This window comes from Garra rufa, chromosome 6 (assembly GCF_049309525.1).
Source record: "Garra rufa chromosome 6, GarRuf1.0, whole genome shotgun sequence".
Taxonomy (NCBI): Eukaryota; Metazoa; Chordata; class Actinopteri; order Cypriniformes; family Cyprinidae; genus Garra; species Garra rufa.
The window spans coordinates 10,310,222-10,329,309 of record NC_133366.1 but is presented as its reverse complement, the minus strand read 5'-3'; the positions used below and the strand labels follow the sequence as shown (position 1 = coordinate 10,329,309).

Below are 19,088 nucleotides of genomic sequence, written 5' to 3'. Positions count from 1 at the left end.
TATTAACCAAACATCATCCTTGCATGCAGAAATGGTGAACTTGGAGAGTTATGACAGCGAGGGACCCCACACACCAGAGACGGACGACTCGGCTGAAGTGAGTGTATTGTTGTAATCATGTGTATGTTGTTTTGCAATGACCAAAAAGATTGCATCTGATCATAAGTTTTTCCTACTAGTTATTTAAGAGAAAAAAGAGAGTGAAAAACAGCCCAGAACAAGATGTGTTATATAAGCCTGCAATTTTCTCACTCTTTAACATGGAAACACATTTTTAATGAAGGACCAAGCAAACTCGCAGCATAACTTTCGGGGATAAAAGTGGTAGAAATGAAACGGCATAGGGAGTGAAATTATACTCCGGTTGATTTATTTCCCCTGCACTGAATCTTTCATCTGGCTTTCTCTCAGGGGAAGCTCAAAGCCATCAAACCGCCCTGTGAATCAGACTTCCAGACTATCAAACTCATCAGCAACGGAGCGTATGGGTGAGAATATCACTATTTACTCGCAAATTACTCTGAAATTAGTCAAAACCAATGTGTAAATATGGATAAAGCTGATGTCTCCCTCTCATTTTGATCGCAGAGCTGTGTATTTAGTCAGACACAGAGAGACGCGGCAGCGCTTTGCGATGAAGAAGATCAACAAACAAAACCTGATCCTGCGCAACCAGATCCAGCAGGCGTTTGTGGAGCGGGACATCCTGACCTTTGCTGAGAACCCCTTTGTGGTCAGCATGTTCTGCTCTTTTGAGACACGCCGTCACCTGTGCATGGTTATGGAGTATGTGGAAGGTAATACATGACACACACTCAATTACTCAGTCCTAGCTTGTATAAAAAGGCAGAATTTTATTAAAACGACTTCATTTTTTGTTTAGGCGGCGACTGTGCAACCCTGCTGAAGAACATCGGAGCACTTCCTGTGGAAATGGCCCGGATGTACTTTGCGGAGACAGTTTTAGCACTGGAGTACATTCATAATTATGGCATCGTACACAGAGACCTGAAACCAGACAAGTAAGTCGGCGACCCCCTGCTGTGAAGTAGAATAGTAAAAAAAGTGTCAGTCTCAACCTTTTTTTTTTTCACGAAAGAGCGGGTGCGGCCATTTGTACAATTTATGGGTTTGGCTTCTGGTCTCATACACGTCCAGCTATTTTTAGCTGTACAAAACAGCTTGTTTTGCTGCTTGATATTGCAAACTGGTGTGTCTTACCATATTATTTTAATGTATTATCTTAATTCTGAACACACTGGTTTGACGTGCAAACAGTTTTGCCATTTATTGCATGTTATTCTTCTCGTTGTTCCCTATAGCGACTAATGAACGGAAGTCTCACCCATAGACTTATTTCTATGTTAAAGAAAAAGGTGGATAATAACAACAAAATGTGTTTAAAAAGCACATTTGAAAACAACATAAATTGATCTAAAGTGCTGTACCGTACAGAAAATCTATAGTGCAAAAGCAACTTTTACATATTTCCAAAAGTGTAAAGATTCAAGAAAGTTTCACTCTTTTAAAATGTCACCAGACATGTAACCCGCAAATATCCTACATAGAGTTCATTAGTGCCTGTCCATTCTTTCAGCAGCATTGGTTACAGAAGTATTTTCCTGTAAATATTTTTTATAGGCAGTGTTGGGTAAGTTACTTTTAGAAAGTATTTATTTACTAGTTTCTAATTACATCTTCAACAGTGTAACTAGATGACTGTATTGCTTATTACTAATTACTTTCTAATTTAAATCCTATATCAATCTCGAAAAGTTAATGATACAAGGATAGACATGAAATGTTCTTTTAATTTTTTCACATAAATAACAGGTAACTACATACATTAATTCTCACTATTAACTATGACTTTTGCCTCAATATACTCCTAATCACTGCTTATTAATCCTTGGTGAGAATAAAACTTTTTTTGATAAAAATTAAAAAACTTACTGACCACAGACTTTTGAACAGTAGTGTATTATTATTATTATTATTATTATATATATGCATTACCTATTCATTTAATTCTCACTATTAACTAAATATATGCCTTTTGCCTCAATATACTCCTAATTACTGCTTATTAATACTTAAGAATTGAGTAAGGATTTAGAATAAGGTCTTGCAGAATAAGACATTAATATGTGCTTTTTAAGTAGTAATAAACAGCCAATATCCCAGTAATATTCTGCTATTAACCTAGTTATTATATAGTAATAACTAGTTAATAGTGAGAATTGGACACTAAAGTGTTACCAGTATTCTTATTAACTCACTTAAAGTGAGAAGTACATAAAAAGCATGCATTTTAATGTTAGACTTTTGATAAATGTTTTGTTAATTAAACTATTGTATTGTATATAAATGTTCTACATACTATATACAGTATTAGGTTCTATTACATAAGAAGTAAATGTAATTAAATTACAGAAAAAATAAAAGTAATCCTTTTTACTTTTTCAATGGAAAAGTAATTAAATTACAGTAACTAATTACTTAGTAACTACTAACACCCAACACTGCTTATAGGTACTTTTTAAGTCTTTGTTTGAGAGTTATAAGCCAGAAACCAAACCAACAAGCAACAAGGTGAATCACAAGTTCACAACATTACAAACTTTGAAGAAGCAATTGAAAATCAGACAAAAAGACAAAAAATTAAGACTGTTTACTTAATGTCTTACTACTGCAATTTGAATGACATAATTGACTTAAAAACAGATAATTATAAAACTACTGATTTAAAGATATTGATATTGATTAATGTAAGAACAAAACATTTTAAGTTCATTACAAAATATGCATATATATATACAAATATTTAAGTAGTTAGAGAGCATAAGAAAGCTGACTCACATCATTCATAGTGCTTTATGGGACTGGATGTTTTTTTGGCGTAATTTGCTTGTCTCAGTCTTCCAACTGGTGGAGATTTTTTGCAGAATCATGGGCAATGTAGTTTTTCACCAGAAATTCTGTTGTTAAACATGATTATTTCAAAAAGTTGAAATAGTGTGGACTAATGGCTTCAGATATAGCATTTACCATCGATTAACCTTGTAGCTCGTGGTACTTCTGTCTTTACAAGTTTATATGGAGAGGGGCGAGAGATTTCTCTGCAGAATCATGTGTAATACAATTTTTCACCAGGAATTGATCACGATTGTTTTAAAAATAAGTTGAAATAATGCAGGCTGATGGCGTCAACAAAAGCATATATTATCTATAAAATAACTCATAGTTCACTGTAGGTCTGTGTTAAAGGAATAGTTCACCCAAAAATGAAAATTCTGTCATTAATTATTCAACCTTACGTTGCTCCAAACCCGTAAGACCTTCGTTCATCTTCAGAACACAAATTAAGATATTTTTGATGAAATCTGAGAGCTTTCTGACACATAGACAGCAATGCAACTGACATGTTCAAGGCCCAGAAAGGTAGTAAGGACATCATTAAAATAGTCCATGTGACATTAGTGGTTTAATTGTAATGTCATGAAGCTACGAGAATACTTTTTGCGTTCAAAGAAAACAAAAGTAATGACTTTATTCAACAGTTTTTGTTGCGTGTGCAACAAAATGCGTGTGCATTCCTCAACAAGGCTTACTGCATCCAGGTTCTACGTCAGAACGCACAAAAATTCTTTTTGTAGCTTCCTAAAATTACGGTTGAATCACTGATGTCACATGGACTATTTTATCGATGTCCTTACTAACTTTCTGGGCCTTGAACATGTCAGTTGTGTTGCTGTCTAAGCATTATTTTGGATTTCATCAAAAATATCTTAATTCGTTAATTTCTAAGGATGAACAGAGATCTTACAAGTTTGGAACGACATGAGGGTGAGTAATCAGTGACAGAATGTTTTGGGTGAAAACCATGTAATGGTTTCTAAGTTATCATTAAAAATCAGTTGCCCTGTGGAGAAAATAAATGGGATTTTTACTTAAGGAAACCAACCGTTGTTTTTTTATTACAAGGTGTAAAACAGATGATCTCATCTTTTGATCTATTTCTGAGGTGCACACTCATGGATCGTGGTTCTTCTTTCACAGTCTGTTGATCACATCGATGGGTCACATTAAGCTGACAGATTTTGGCCTGTCAAAAATGGGGCTCATGAATCTCACCACTAACCTGTATGAGGGACACATCGAGAAGGACGCCAGGGAGTTCCTGGACAAACAGGTAAGGAAGCAGGCCTGTCGTGTTGTGATTAGTTCACATGGCAGGTGTAAACAAGAAAGTATTGTTTCTTTGTCTCAGGTGTGTGGCACACCGGAGTATATCGCCCCAGAGGTCATTCTCAGGCAGGGCTACGGGAAACCTGTGGACTGGTGGGCCATGGGTATCATCCTCTATGAATTCCTAGTGGGCTGCGTGCCGTTCTTCGGAGACACACCTGAAGAGCTGTTTGGTCAGGTGATCACAGGTGAGTCTGAATCTTGAGGTGATTCCTGATCGCACTTCATGTCCCAGCACGTCGGAGCTTCCAAAGCAACACCTGAGTTAATATTAGCACAGCGGTGTTGATTAGTGCAAAAGCAAACACATTCTTCTCCTCCAGAAACCTCTTCCAAAGTGCTCCATTTTTCTCACAAAACAGATTTCTCTGTGTGTTTGTGTAGATGATATTGAGTGGCCTGACGGAGACGAGGCGCTGCCTATTGAAGCTCAGAGCCTGATTTCCGCCCTGCTGCAAACCAATCCACTAGTGCGAGTGGGCACAGGTACACATCCACCAGTTTACCACACCTTCACACACCTATGCGATAAGACAACATAAATTTAGACTGGATGTTTTGACTTTAATACATATTCCTGGTCTTATTGTGAACAATTCATCTGAGCATATTCTTTCTTTAGGGGTTCAAACATGTAGTGTTGAAACCCTATTGTAATTGTTAGAATGGCCAAGGATCAGCAATCTCCACATAAAACTGATCATGCAGACCAAACCGTAAGTTGTAGAGACTTGAAACTTGGAGGGATGGTAGTACTCACACCGCCAACAACGTCACCAAAGCTTGCCCCAATCGGCCTTACGGGGGCACTACAGCGATCAAAAGTACCAAATCAGATTGGATCGTGAGCCTTTTCGGCTCAAAAACCTACTTTTACGAACTAGTCCTAGGTTTTTCACCTGATTGGAACCAAACCAGTGCAGAAAGATTCTCTGGAGAGTGACTATCAATAATTATTAAAAAAAACTTTTGTTTCACCAGTGCAAAGGGATGCCAAAACCTTCGAAAGGGGCAGGGCCACTTTTAGTTAAATGCCTATAACTCCTGAACGGAATGAGATATCTTTGCCAAACTCAGAACATTAATGTAAGAGCTCAGTCTGAGGTCACAAGGCAAAAATTGCGAAGCTTGGCCACTTGGTGGCACTATAAGAGGAACAAAACATAAAAATGGCTATACCAACACAACCATTTGTCCTATTAATAGGAAAATCGCTGTGCACGGACTTGGTCCAAAATGCCACATGTGTCTATAAGGACATTTATGTATCTAAAAAAAAAATGTCCATCGCCATTGTCTGATGATGTTTGAGCACCTATTAGACAAGGTTAACAGAAAGCGATCGGAATGAAACTCGGTGAGTTTGACTCATGGCCCCAAAGGTCTGTGAGAAATTTGAAAGAAATCGACCACTGGGGGGCAATATTGCATTTTCCAAGGCTGGAAATGATTATACATTGTGTGCTTTTTCGCACATACGCTCAATATTCGTATCATATAATATAACTCCTAATTCAGGACAACTTTGCTGCTAGAACCACTGCTGGCAATCAAATTGTTTGTTAAATGATTGAGAATGTAAAAAAAAAAATAAATAAATACTTTTACAAAACTAGTCCTAGTTTTTTTTTTGCTCAATCTAGAAAAATGCCTGTCCAAATTTAACCCAAATCCTATAAAGCCTAAAGGAAAACTCAAAACTTCACAAACCCGGTGAGCACATGCGACAGGTGATTCTAAACAAGCACGCAAAGTTTTAAGGAGATCGGACCACAGCTGTGCTTTAAGTCATAAATGTTAAATATGTAATGTTTCAGTGGTAAATTACCTAGATTTGCCCAGATTGTTATAGGCTTGCTAAATGATGTCTTTTTCATTTGTGCTTAAATGCCTTAAAGTGCTTGAATCCCGGTAATCGCTGCTTGCAGCTATATTATTTTTTGTAGAATTGTGTGTATTCCTTTTTTGTTTCTAGAATTACTGTCATGATTTTTTCAGCGTCATGTTGTTCCATATGATGGTTTCTGTCACAGAATGTTAAAGTTGCTGTTTTCCATACCATTAAAATAAAAGGAACTAGAAGTTGTCAAGTTCCAGTTCCATGTCAGTCTTTAACATACATTTCATGATTGCGTGTTTGTCTATAAATGTACTTCTCTTTACTCTTGTAAACAGGCGGAGCGTTCGAAGTAAAGCAGCACTCATTTTTCTCAGGATTGGACTGGAATGGTTTACTCCGACAGAAGGCCGAGTTCATCCCTCATCTAGAGTCTGAGGAGGACACCAGCTATTTTGACAGTGAGGACACTCACATTTGCTTTTGAGTCTGCCCTTGATCGATCTCTCTATCTCACCATCGTCTCGTGCTCCCTCTGTTTCAGCACGGTCCGAGCGTTATCGGCACATCAACTCCTATGACGAGGACGACACCAACGACGATGAGCCGGTAGAGATAAGACAGTTCTCCTCCTGCTCGCCGCGCTTCAGCAAGGTCAGTCTGACACATGGCTGCATCCATATTTCATGCTTTCTTTCTCAGAAAACACTCTTGAATGTGTAAACAGACACATTAACACTCATCCTTTATATTTGTCTGTCTTTTATTTAATTTTTTATGATCCATTAAGGTCACATTGAATCCTTTGATTCCTTTACAGGAGACCAGGCCTAGTTTTCACTGTTTTTACTCCAGTGATTATGTTTTTGAAAACCATTTTTGTATAGACTCTGTGCAACTGATTTAAAAGCTTATAGTTGTTGATATTAAGTCATGTGACAACTAGCCCCGGTCTTTTATTCTTATCTCTTTTTCCAGTTCATATACACTGCATAAACATTTTTTCCTGGAAATAACAGGAATCTTAATGTGTTTGTTTTGAACATAGGTGAGTCATTAAAAAAACACTTGTGTGAAGCAGTGGCCTTCAGATAAGCGCACAATTGCACGCTTACATAATAAACATTCTCTGATCTTCTTTGGATTGAATGTGCTGAGGGTTTTTCTCAAGACGTGCAACCCTCTTCAGGACCACTTGCTAAACAAAGACCTTGGATTATATAAACAAGGAGACAAACGCAATTATGCAAACAGCCAAACGACTAGATGATAAACAGCACGAGCTGTTTCAAGCACCAAAATACGTGAAGGTTAAAAAGAACAGTATAAAAATAGAAATCTTTTGTAACATTATAAATATCTTTATAAAAAAAATACTTACCTCAGCCAAAAATGACACTTGACTCATCCTCATCTTACATGAATATATATACATACCTACATATGTGAGCAATACACATACAGTTGAGGTCAAAAGTTTACACCTTGCTGAATCTGCTAAATGTTCATTATTTTACCAAAATAAGAGGCATCATACAAAATGCTTGCTATTTTGTACTTAGTACTGACCTGAATAAGATATTTCACATGAAAGACATATACATATAGTCCACAAGAGAAAATAATAGTTGAAATTATAAAAATGACCCTGTTCAAAAGTTTACACACACTGGATTCGTAATACTGTGTTGTTACCTGAATGATCCACAGCTGTGTTTAGTGTCTGTTTAGTGATAGTTGTTCATGAGTCCCTTGTTTGTCCTGAACAGTTAAACAGCCCGCTTTTCCTCAGAAAAATCCTTCAGGTCCCATAAATTCTTGTTTGGTTTTTCAGAATTTTTGTGTATTTAAACCCTTTCCAACAATGACTGTATGATTTTGAGATCCATCTTTTCACACTGAGGACAACTGAGGGACTCATATGCAACTATTACAGAAGGTTCAAACACTCACTGATGCTTCAGAAGGAAAACAATCCATTAAGAGCTGGGGGTTTCCTTCTGAAGCATCAGTGAGTGTTTGAACCTTCTGTAATAGTTGCATATGAGTCCCTCAGTTGTCCTCAGTGTGAAAAGATGGATCTGAAAATCGTACAGTCATTGTTGGAAATACACAAAAATGCTGAAAAACCAAAGAATTTGTGGGACCAGAAGGATTTCTCTAAAGAACAGCAAGACGCACATTTCTACACCACATGCGAGGTGTAAACGAAGCATCCTTTGGCATTGTTCTTTGTCTTTCAGGTGTATAGCAGCATGGAGCACCTGTCCCAGCTGGAGCAGAAGACACCTGTAGTCACTCGTCGAGAGCACAAAGGTCGCCGCGATGACAAGATGGCCAAGCGGGAGAGTCTGGGAAGCTTCACTATGAGGGACAAGAGCTGGAGGACGGGCTCGCCTGAGATGTACGCTTGAGAGAGTTAAATTGAATATATGCCACTGCATATGAGGATACTCTATCAAAATTACTATACTTTAACATTCCCTCTCACTTTCTTCTTTTATTCCCAAAGGAAGCGTTTATCATGCTCTGAATCTCTGTATATGGAAGGAGATTACAGTCCTCCGATGGGTGCCCGGCGCCGTTTTTCAGCCTTAATGGACACACACCGGTTTGCCGCTCCTCAAGAGGGCGATGGAGAGGTCTCTGAAAAACAGGTTGCCGCTAAAGCTCCAGGATCATCAATAGAGGGAGCCACTGCTCCACCATCGCCCAGTGCTAATGAGCAGAGGAAAGAAGTGATGTCAGCCAGTAAAGGTCCAGGTGTGTTGAAAAAAAGATATATATATAGACCACATAACCAGTCATAAGTAGCATGGGTATATTTGTAGCAATAGCCAAAAATACATCATATTGGTCAAAATTATCGATTTTTCTTTTATGCCAAAAATCAATAGGATATTAAATACAGATCACGTTCCATGAATATATGTTGTTAAGTTTCTATAATAAATATTAGAGCCCTGCACGGGCCTTAAATCTAAGCCCTAGCCCGGCCCTGGCCCGAAACGCACAGGCTGTAGCCCGGCCCGTGTCCGACAGCTTATCAAAAATTTTGGCCCGAGTCCGACCCGAAGCCCGTCTTTTTTTCCGCCAAACAGCTTATACTGTTACAGCCATTAAAATAGACCAGATTCGTATTTAATAGAAAGTTTATGTTTTTTCGTTTTGTTTTTTTTATCAGAACAATTTAGAGAAATGTTTGGAGTTTTTTGTTTGTTTGTTTGTTTGTTTTTTAAATGTAAGTTTTAGTTTTTTAAGTGACATCGATATCCAAGCGGTATGTGGTCCACAGTGAGTTTACTCAATTTAACCTATATATCAAATCAACACTTGACTAGTCTACAATGCAATCCACAGATATAAAACAAACATCAATATATCACAATGTTAGATTTAAAGTTTATTATCACCATCTCAGAACAAAGGCATTTCAAACTGGGCAGGCAGCTCTGCTGCGCAAAACCGGAACATACAAAGTCGCAGTGGTAAAGTAAACGAATAATGAACAAATATATAAAGAATTAATAATAATATAGAAAACTTCAAAAACACAACTTTACCACGTGGCTGAAAATCTCTGTGCTGCGCAGAGTATGTAAGCGGAGTGGAGCGGCAACAATTTCCCCCCGCGCTCCTTGCATTTAATAATCGCTCTGCTCCAGCTCCACTCCTCGCTCACTGATATCAGAAACACCGCTCCGCGTCAAAAAATAAATAAATAAATAAGTATGTGTGAAATGTAACAGTCCTGTTCATAAAATATAATAAAATAACAGGAGATTTTCAAACATAGTGTGCAATATTTGTTCCGACCACAGCTGATAATTGTCAGCATTAAAAGAGTATTGCTGCTTTATCCAGTGCAAAGTTTGTAATGAAAATAATACGTTTTCGTCAGTTATTTTACCTACAGATCACACTATTTCTGATTTGAGTGATCCATCTCTATCAAGCTGAACATGTTTAACATATGATTTCCTGCTTAATGTGCAGTTATATTATGGACCATTGGCATGAATTGTACTCATGATGGAGCGGTGGTGGAGCGCTCAGCGCTCTTGAAGAGAGTGAAAATCATGACGCTCCGACTTTTAAAAAAATCCGCTCTTTCCTCCATTCAAAATCACACCGCTCCACTCCGCGCTCCGCTCATACTCTACTATGCGCGAGTTAGGCATCACTGGCGCTTCCGGGGACGCACGCATTAAATCTCATTAAACTTTTTATTTTTTTTCTAAAGCAGGCCCGAAGCCCGATATGCGTGCAAGTTATGACGTGAAAATTGGCCCGAAGCCCGGCCCTAGGGGCAAAAAAAAGTCGGGCCCCGACGGGCTCGGGCTCAAATGCAGGGCTCTAATAAATATATCAAAACCTAATTTTTGATTAGTAATATGCATTGCTAGGAATTTCATTTGGACAACTTTAAAGGTGAATTTTTCAATATTTTGATTTTGATTTTTTTTATGCACCCTCAGATTCCAGATTTTCAAATAGTTGTATCTTTCAGATAATGTATAAATCTCATTTTAAAAAAACTGACCCTTAATAACTGTTTTTGTGGACCAGGGTCACATTGGCGTATATACAGTGAAGTTTCTAAATAGACATTTTTCTGTGTATGTAAATTTGGCAGACAAGCCATTGAGACCAGGTGAGGCATCAGCACCACAGCCCATACCATCTACAGGAAGCATATCAGTGGTCGGTAGGGATATAGTGTCCATGGGTGACAATGTTGGACAGCGAGCGACCAAGGATCTGGTGCTGCGACAAGCACGTCATCAGCAGCTGTCAAGCGATGGGGAGAAACGCACCTCACGTCCCAGCAACAAGGTCATCAAATCTGCATCTGCCACCGCGTTGTCTGTCATCATACCCGGAGGTACAGTTCAGCCTTCATTCCTTGTAAAAGGAACATTTTCTTTCCAATTCTCATTACCAAAATGCTAAAAACCACAATAATTTACTTTTTTGCTTAAAGGAATAGTTCACCCAAAAATTAAAATTCTGTCATTAATTAACATTTCATTCCAAACCCGTTAGACCTTCATTCATCTTCGGAAGTTCAAAGCCCAGAAAGGTAGTTAGGACATCAGTAAAATAGTCCAGTGTTTCTCAACTCCAGTCCTCGGGACCCACTGCTCTGCACATTTTGTATGTTTCTGAGTCTGACACACTCAGTTCAGTTCATGAATCTTTCTACTAATGAGCTGATGATCAAAATCAGGTGCCTTAAATGAGGAAGACATACAAAATGTGCAGAGCAGTGGGTCCCGAGGACTGGAGTTGAGAAACACTGAAATAGTCCATATGACATCAGTGGTTCAACCGTAATTTTGTGAACCTATGACAATACTTTTTGTGTGCAAAAAAATAAATAAAACAAAAATAACGTCTTTATTCAACAATTTCTTTTCTTCCTCGTCAGTGTCCAACAAGTGTTCAGGAGAGTACCACAATGCATTCTTGTAGCTTCATAACAATATGGTTGAATCACTGATCACATGAACTATTTTAACGGTGTTCTTACTACCTTTCTGAGCCTTGAGTGTGTCAGTTGTGTTGCTGTCTATGCAGGGCCATAAAAAAGCTCTCTGATTTCATCAAAAATATCTTAAATTGTGTTCCCAAGATAAACAAAGTTCTTATGGTTTGGAACGACATGAGGGTGAGTAATTAAATGCAAGAGATTTTTATTTTTGGGTGAACTATTCTTTTAATAGTTTACAATTTTAATATATTGATTATTGACTTTTAACTATCTAGTTGAGCAGCACGGTAGCTCTCCACTGGCCAGTCCAATGTCCCCACGCTCTCTCTCGTCAAACCCCTCATCGCGAGACTCCTCTCCCAGCCGTGATTACTGCCCTACAGTAACAGTGCCTCGTTCACCAATTACTATCCACCGCTCTGGGAAAAAGTATGGGTTCACACTCCGTGCCATTCGGGTCTACATGGGAGACTCTGATGTCTACAGTGTGCACCACATAGTCTGGGTGAGACAGCAGCACAACTTGAAAATAAATTTTATGAGGTTAAGTTGTTGGGTTAATTAGTAATACTGTCCTCAACCAATCACAGCATGTGGAGGATGGAGGCCCTGCTCAGGAGGCAGGACTATGTGCTGGTGACCTCATCACTCATGTCAATGGTGAATCGGTACATGGATTGGTCCATACAGAGGTGGTAGAGCTTATACTTAAGGTGAGACATAAGATGTTCTCATCATATGAAAGTAACAACTACAATGGTGATCTTTCTCATCTCAGAAAGATTTACTGATAGATATTCAATCAGCCCTATGAGTTTCTTTGCTTTTTCTTTGTTCAGAGTGGAAACAAGGTAACTGTGACCACAACGCCTTTTGAGAACACATCCATTAAAGTAGGACCAGCACGCAAGTCCAGTTACAAATCCAAGATGGCTAGACGCAGTAAGAGGGCGGTCAAAGAGGGACAGGAGAGGTACAGAGAGGAGAGGTCCAGTTGTTAAGATTGTCTGTATAAAGAATATCTTTTTTCTTACCCTACCTGTTTCTCTCTTTTTCTTCTGTGATCATTCATAGTAAGAGGCGCGGGTCTTTGTTCCGCAAAATAACTAAGCAGTCCAACCTGCTGCATACAAGCCGTAGTCTATCATCTCTAAACCGGTCCCTGTCATCCAGCGATAGTCTTCCTGGCTCTCCGACACATAGTCTGTCTGGTCACTCCCCTACCCAGAGCTACCGTTCAACACCTGAGTCATCACACCTTGGTGAGTAGTTCAAAGCATATTTTGTGATGTAAACTAAAAAGTTTAATGAACATATTCATTTCAATTGGCTGTTGATATTCTTGACCCAGGTGGCTCCTCCCAGAGCAGTTCTCCTGCTTCTAGTACTCCAAATTCCCCCGCAACAACCCAGCATATGAGACCCAGTTCTCTGCACGGACTTTCCCCCAAGCTACACCGCCAGTACCGTTCAGCCCGCTGCAAGTCAGCCGGTAACATTCCCTTGTCTCCATTGGCGCATACACCATCCCCAACTCAGTCCTCACCACCTCCTTTGCCTGGGCACACAGTTGGAAGCTCCAACACCACCCAAACCTTTCCTGCCAAGCTACACTCGTCTCCACCAATCATAAGGCCCCGACCCAAGAGTGCCGAACCACCCCGATCACCGCTTCTCAAAAGAGTGCAGTCAGCAGAGAAACTCGGTTCACCACTTTCGTCTTCATCCGAGAAGAAAAGTGGGATCGGAGTGATGAGGAAGCACAGTTTGGAGGTCGGACATTCAGATTATCGCAAGGATGGTTTCCACTGTGAGCTTGGCCTCCAGAGTTTGGTTGAGATTGAGGGTGAAAATCTGGCATCTGCCCCGACAACTTCTCCTTCACCCACTCAACCGACTCCATCATCACCTGAAACGGGTGTCCTGAAGCCGGTCAGGAAGCTAGGAAGGCAGGAGTCACCTTTGAGTAGAGATGCTTTGCTTGCTGGAAGAGAAAGAGATCGAGACAAGGAGAGGACTGGTGGAAGTCAAGCTAGTGAGCCTAAACCAGGGGCGGTCAAAGAGATGCTCCCTTCTGGTGGCATTACTAAGAAATCTCCAAGTGTTGAAGCATCTCAGAGGCCTCCTTCCACACTTCAGGAAAGCTGCCTAGGAAAGCCTCAGACTTGGCAGCCTCCATTGACCAAGTCTTCTCCGGTAGCATCAGAGTCCAAGCCTAGTGTAGTTGCCTCCATTCCATCACCCCTTACCACAATGTCTTCCCCGTCCATCAAAACAACAGATCCAAGTTTCATCAAGGAAACTGGAAATGATGACCAAGAAAGTCTTACAAAAGTTGCCCAAAGCCAGGCACTAGCAACCACTAAGCCTTCAAGCTCTGCGAGTATATCAGGTGTTATCAACAAAGACTTGTTGGAGAAAGATACTGGGAAGAAAGAGGTGAAACCAGAATTTGGCAAGACTTCAACTTCAGTGAAGCCAAGCATGCCATGCAGTGCTCCTGGGAAGACAACAAGCACAGAGGTAACCAAAGCAAGTAAGGGACCATGTGACGGAGAGAGTCTCAAGAAGAGCATATTAGATTCCCATACCAGAACTTTAGATGTCAGGCCAAGGACTGCTCCATCCAAAGGGGTTGTCCCATCCCACCCACCCCAAGCGCAGTGCTCTGCTTTGGGAAAACTTAGGCAGGACAAGGGCTTAGCTCCGGTCAGCTGCTACCGGGGAACATTAGATTGGGAGGACAAATGTCTCTTGGAAGTTGTTGAGGAACACTCTCCATCTCCCACTCCTTCTCCAACTGGAGTGCCTCCCGATCTGCCCAAGTCTCCTGGTGAAAGATCTGGTTTGGCTACACAGTTGACAAGCACAGGAAAATCAACAGGGCCTGTTGGTGGAACTCAGGAGGGGCCCAAGGCCAAAGATACCACCAAATTGTTGGATGTCACCCAGGCTTGTGCACCAGGAAGACCTGATCCTACTTCTGGGGGTAAACCAAGCTCCAAAGGAGCTGGACAGAGTCCTACAAGCACCTCTCCGCAGGTGAAGACTGTCATTACTCCTAAGAATGGCTCTTGATCTTGTACTACTTGGAAAAATAAATGCCTTTATTGAGGGGTTTAGCAGAATTAAATGTTTTTGAGCACTTAGACATTTAGGGACATTCCAGCCAATGAAAAAAGACCATATTACGCCGAACAAAGACAACAACTTCAAGGTTCTTTTAAAGCCTGTTATTTAGTGTACATGCAGAGCAGTGTCAGAAGAAGATAATAGATGTATTATATTAGATTGTGTGTTGTGTGCGTGTGAGGAGTTGAATGGGTGCATGTTTTGTGGTGCTTTTGCAACAAGTTAAAAAAATAAACGACAAGCGTAAAGTGCTTTAACAGATCAAACAATGCTGAATACTGTGAACACCAAAATAATGTTCCTACTTTTTTAAGGTGACCAACCACATGATTTTCTTAAACACAAAAACTGAAAAGAATTTGTTTAAGGTAAAAGCATGTCAGACAGAACCTAATCAAGGACACATTGCTTACATTGCTATTTTTTGGCTTGTTACATTTCTAATCAGGTTTGGCATATCCATTAGTGGCTAGGGTGGAAGGGATACCTGGAAGCTACAGGCAGGTGAATTTTTATTAGGGTTGAAGCTGAACTCTGCAGGACTGAACTTGCCTACCCATGCCATAGAACAGGGGTGCCCAAACACAGTCCTGGAGGTCAGATGTCCTGCAGAGTTTACCTCCAACTTGCCTCAACACACCTGCAGAGAAGTTTCTAGTATGCCTAGTAAGAGCTTGATAAGCTGGTTCAGGTGTGTTTAACTGGGGTTAGCGCTAAGCTCTGCAGAACACTGGCGCTCCAGGACCGAGTTTGGGCACCCATGCCATAGAAGAGGACAATACTAGGTATGCCAAGGGTGCCCAATCCTGTTCCTGGAGATCTACCTACCTGCAGACTTCAATTCTAGCCCTGCTCCAACACAGCTGTCTGTAATTGTCAAGTGCTACCTAAAATATTAGTTAGTTGATTTAGGTGTGTTTGATCAGGGTTTGAGCTGAACTTTGCAGGATGGTAGGTCTCCAGGAACAGGATTGGGCAACCCTGAGGTATGCATTGTTAAGTAGGCTCCTCTATCTTTGCATACTTGCCTAGAGTATGTATTCAAGCATTACAGCATCTTTGTAAATTTACAGTTTACAGGCAGATGATTTGATTCACGCTCACAAGTAGGTCAGTGTTGTGCACAGCTCTTGACATGGATGGGTGCATCTTTACTCTATTCTGTGCTACTGAATTCTCCTCGAAAGTGGTCGTTGACCTCACTGTGACTCTAGCACTCAAGTCTCATATTCGCTACCTGAATAAAAATTCTTGAGCCATAGTGGTTTTCAGTTGATTAAAGCAAAGAGGTCAACGATCTGGCTGGTTAGCATGCCCTGGTTAGCCCCGGCTGATAGATAATATAACCACACCATCTGGCTGCAAAAAGAGCATTGACAGTCATTAAAAAGTAGCTGGGTATTGAAATGAATGCTAATGTGTTTTGTAAATCAGTAATATGAGAGAATTGTGGTTAAGGGTTTGAACATCTTTGCAATGCACTGGCTTGGTTTTCTAGAGCGGTGACTATTAAAAGTGAGCATAAAGTGATAAATGCATATCAAAACAATATTGGAAGGCATCCTGAGTATCGTCCTCATGACAGAGATTGTTGGATCAGCAGAGTGAAGGAGGATTGTATGGTAAATATATTCTATAGTTACTCAAGCATCAGTAAATGTCACTGTTGTCATGGCAACTCAGAGCTGGTGTAGCCTGCCGTCTGTTGGCGTTTCTTTGTGATCCCTGCTGAAAAAAAAACAGCTAAAACCAGCCTAGGCTGGTTGGCTGGTTTTAGCTGGTCAACCAGCCTGGTTTTAGCTGGTCATAACTGGTCACCAGGCTGGTTTTAGAGGGGTTTTGGCCACTTTTTCAGGCTGGTCTTAGTTGGTCAGGCTGGAAAACCACCAGCTAAAACCAGCCTGGCCAGCCTGGCCAGGCTGGGAAACCAGCTATAACCAGCTACTTCCAGCTTAAACCAGCTAAGACCAGCTAACCAGCCTAGGCTGGTTTTAGCTGGGGGGTTTTTCAGCAGGGATCTAACATGCAATGCAAACATTTGTTTCTAAACTCTGTTTTCACTTATGCATATGCAAAACAAATGTTTGTAGGGATGCGACTGATGTGTTTTTGTAGCGTTTGTTCTTTTGCCATTTCACTAGAAAACAGCTGTGAAGATAAACAGTGGTTTTACTACAGTAACCATAGTTTATCTGTGATACTAGTAGTTAAACAGTAAAGAAATTATATAAACAGTAATCAACTAAATAGTATAAATTGTATTTGCCTCAGTATTATCAAGTTTATACAACAGACTAAAACGTTTTGTGTTTTCAAACTCCTACCCACCTTATTTTTCCTTAAGCGCGGGCACGGCCATTTTGTAAATGTATTCGGTCTGGCTTCCGGTGTCGTTGCTTCCAGCTATTTTTAGCTGTACAAGACTCGTTTTGCTGCTTGATATTGCAAACTGGTGTGTCTTACCATATTAATTTAATGTATTGTCTTAATTATAAACACACTGGTTTGTAGTGCAAACAGTTTGACCGTTTACTGCACTTTGTTATTCTTCTCGATATTTCCAACAGCGGTTAAACCGGAAGTCTCGTACATTCACAAAAAAAAAAAAAAAAAAACGGCTTACATCCCCGTTGAAAAATAAGGTGATTTTGAGTCATTCATCAGATTACGACACTTAATTATTTCATGAACATATAGACTAAGGATTTTTTTTTTTTTTTGATTAGTCGTTTAAAGTTGCTGTGTATAAGCATATTGCATATGCATACGAGCGTACTGCTAAATATAATACAAATATATATCACAGACGACAATTTAAAGGGTGGCAGGAATAAATGGAGTTATGCTGCCATCTGATGGCTAACAAAAACACTCACTATTTTACACCTTATATTTACATGGTAATAGTAGTAAGAGTTGCAATCAGTGAGGAGACCAAGAGTGCTTTATTTGTTTGTATTTCATAGTACCGTACAGAGGTATTGATTTACTGTAGCATGATGATGCCTTTGGATAGACATTTAGATATCTATTAATCCTTCCGTAAATGTATTCTGACGCTGTTTATCTCTTAAGCAGCTCTGTCATCTCAAATATCTTTTGCTGTTTCATATCTGGTTTCAGTGTTAGTGAAGATTTCTTTATATCTATAAAAACATTTATTTATTGTATTATATCAGTACAGAGTTTATCAGAGAGTTATTTGGATGTGTCAGTGAAATGGAGAAGTGACGATAACATATGCACAAAATAATGTAAAGATTTTGGGTGAATGTGTTAATACTGTATATCTAATTGAAAACTGATTTATTTGCCCTTTCCTGTGCATGGATTCTCAGTTAAAGACGACTAACACTTCACTGGCCTGAATGTTTCCACTTTATACCATGTGACTGTTACTAGTTGATCAAATACGAGCGAAACTAACTCTGAGATGTTTTATAATGTTCACTTAATCTGTACTGTAAAACCCTGTGTCTTATTCGCTTCTGAATTACACTGCAGAATTGATTCACAGAGTGAACTGAAAAACAACAATCCACACATATTGAAAGTAAGCCGTCCACTTCTTTGTGTCTGAATATATTCTTATGTGTTTGTGGCCATATTTGAAAGATTTCTGTTTTTAAATGTAATTTCCTATAAAATGTGATCTTTTGAGAATGCACTTTATTTCATGTGTTTTTTAATACGTTCTTTGTTGTCCAAAATCCTGTACAATACTGTACATAGAGGTAAATAAAGACAGATATTCTGTTCTAATGTGAATGTCCTACATAGGAGAAATGAAGAGTATCTCAGTCTTGTATCACCTGTTGTGTGGCATTTTGGACATGAATTTGTTAATTTATTCTATTTATTTGGTTCTGTACATCACTTTTACTTACTGCAAATGTCATTCAATCCATTAAACTGAGGTGCAGTGTGTGTAGTCAATTAATAAAGAGATATTGTATAAAATTACATGCTGCTTTTGTTTGCCTTGGAGAATAATCTACTTGCTAGTGTTTATTTTTTGTCTGTTTGCACAGTTACAGACTTGTGGTCAAAGAGCTTTTGACCTCTCTTATCACAGTTATGGATTATGGACCACATGATGCTATAGTGCTCTTCAAGCAGAATTTACTTAAAGCTAAACAATACAATGACCTTTTACTGATTCATAGTAATGGTGAATGCCTGACACAACTTGTTTATACGAAATTTGTTATACAAACTGGAACTTGAGTGGGCATTTTTTCCCTCATGAATATAAATACCAACATATTTTATTTTCGTTTGATACCCCAGACTATTATTTTCATTTATATTCATCTTGTATCCAGTCAAAAGTTTTTGAACAGTAAGATTTTTATTGTTTTTAGAAGTCTCTTCTGC

General features: G+C 39.4%; 1 protein-coding gene across 1 annotated transcript in view; it reads left to right on the top strand.

The window, feature by feature from the left end:
- The window catches only part of mast1a (microtubule associated serine/threonine kinase 1a), a 57,315-nt gene extending 38,641 nt beyond the window's left edge, over positions 1 to 18,674 (top strand). The window contains exons 11-27 of the mRNA XM_073842555.1: positions 30 to 97; positions 412 to 488; positions 589 to 797; positions 884 to 1,022; positions 4,060 to 4,192; positions 4,271 to 4,436; positions 4,633 to 4,734; positions 6,424 to 6,546; positions 6,630 to 6,739; positions 8,329 to 8,489; positions 8,598 to 8,848; positions 10,722 to 10,970; positions 11,855 to 12,084; positions 12,170 to 12,292; positions 12,419 to 12,552; positions 12,654 to 12,841; positions 12,931 to 18,674. Coding sequence (XP_073698656.1) covers positions 30 to 97; positions 412 to 488; positions 589 to 797; positions 884 to 1,022; positions 4,060 to 4,192; positions 4,271 to 4,436; positions 4,633 to 4,734; positions 6,424 to 6,546; positions 6,630 to 6,739; positions 8,329 to 8,489; positions 8,598 to 8,848; positions 10,722 to 10,970; positions 11,855 to 12,084; positions 12,170 to 12,292; positions 12,419 to 12,552; positions 12,654 to 12,841; positions 12,931 to 14,657 — 4,190 coding nt within the window. The 3' untranslated portion in view covers positions 14,658 to 18,674. The remainder of the gene's footprint in view (positions 1 to 29; positions 98 to 411; positions 489 to 588; positions 798 to 883; positions 1,023 to 4,059; positions 4,193 to 4,270; positions 4,437 to 4,632; positions 4,735 to 6,423; positions 6,547 to 6,629; positions 6,740 to 8,328; positions 8,490 to 8,597; positions 8,849 to 10,721; positions 10,971 to 11,854; positions 12,085 to 12,169; positions 12,293 to 12,418; positions 12,553 to 12,653; positions 12,842 to 12,930) is intronic.
- The last annotated feature ends 414 nt before the right edge of the window (positions 18,675 to 19,088 follow it).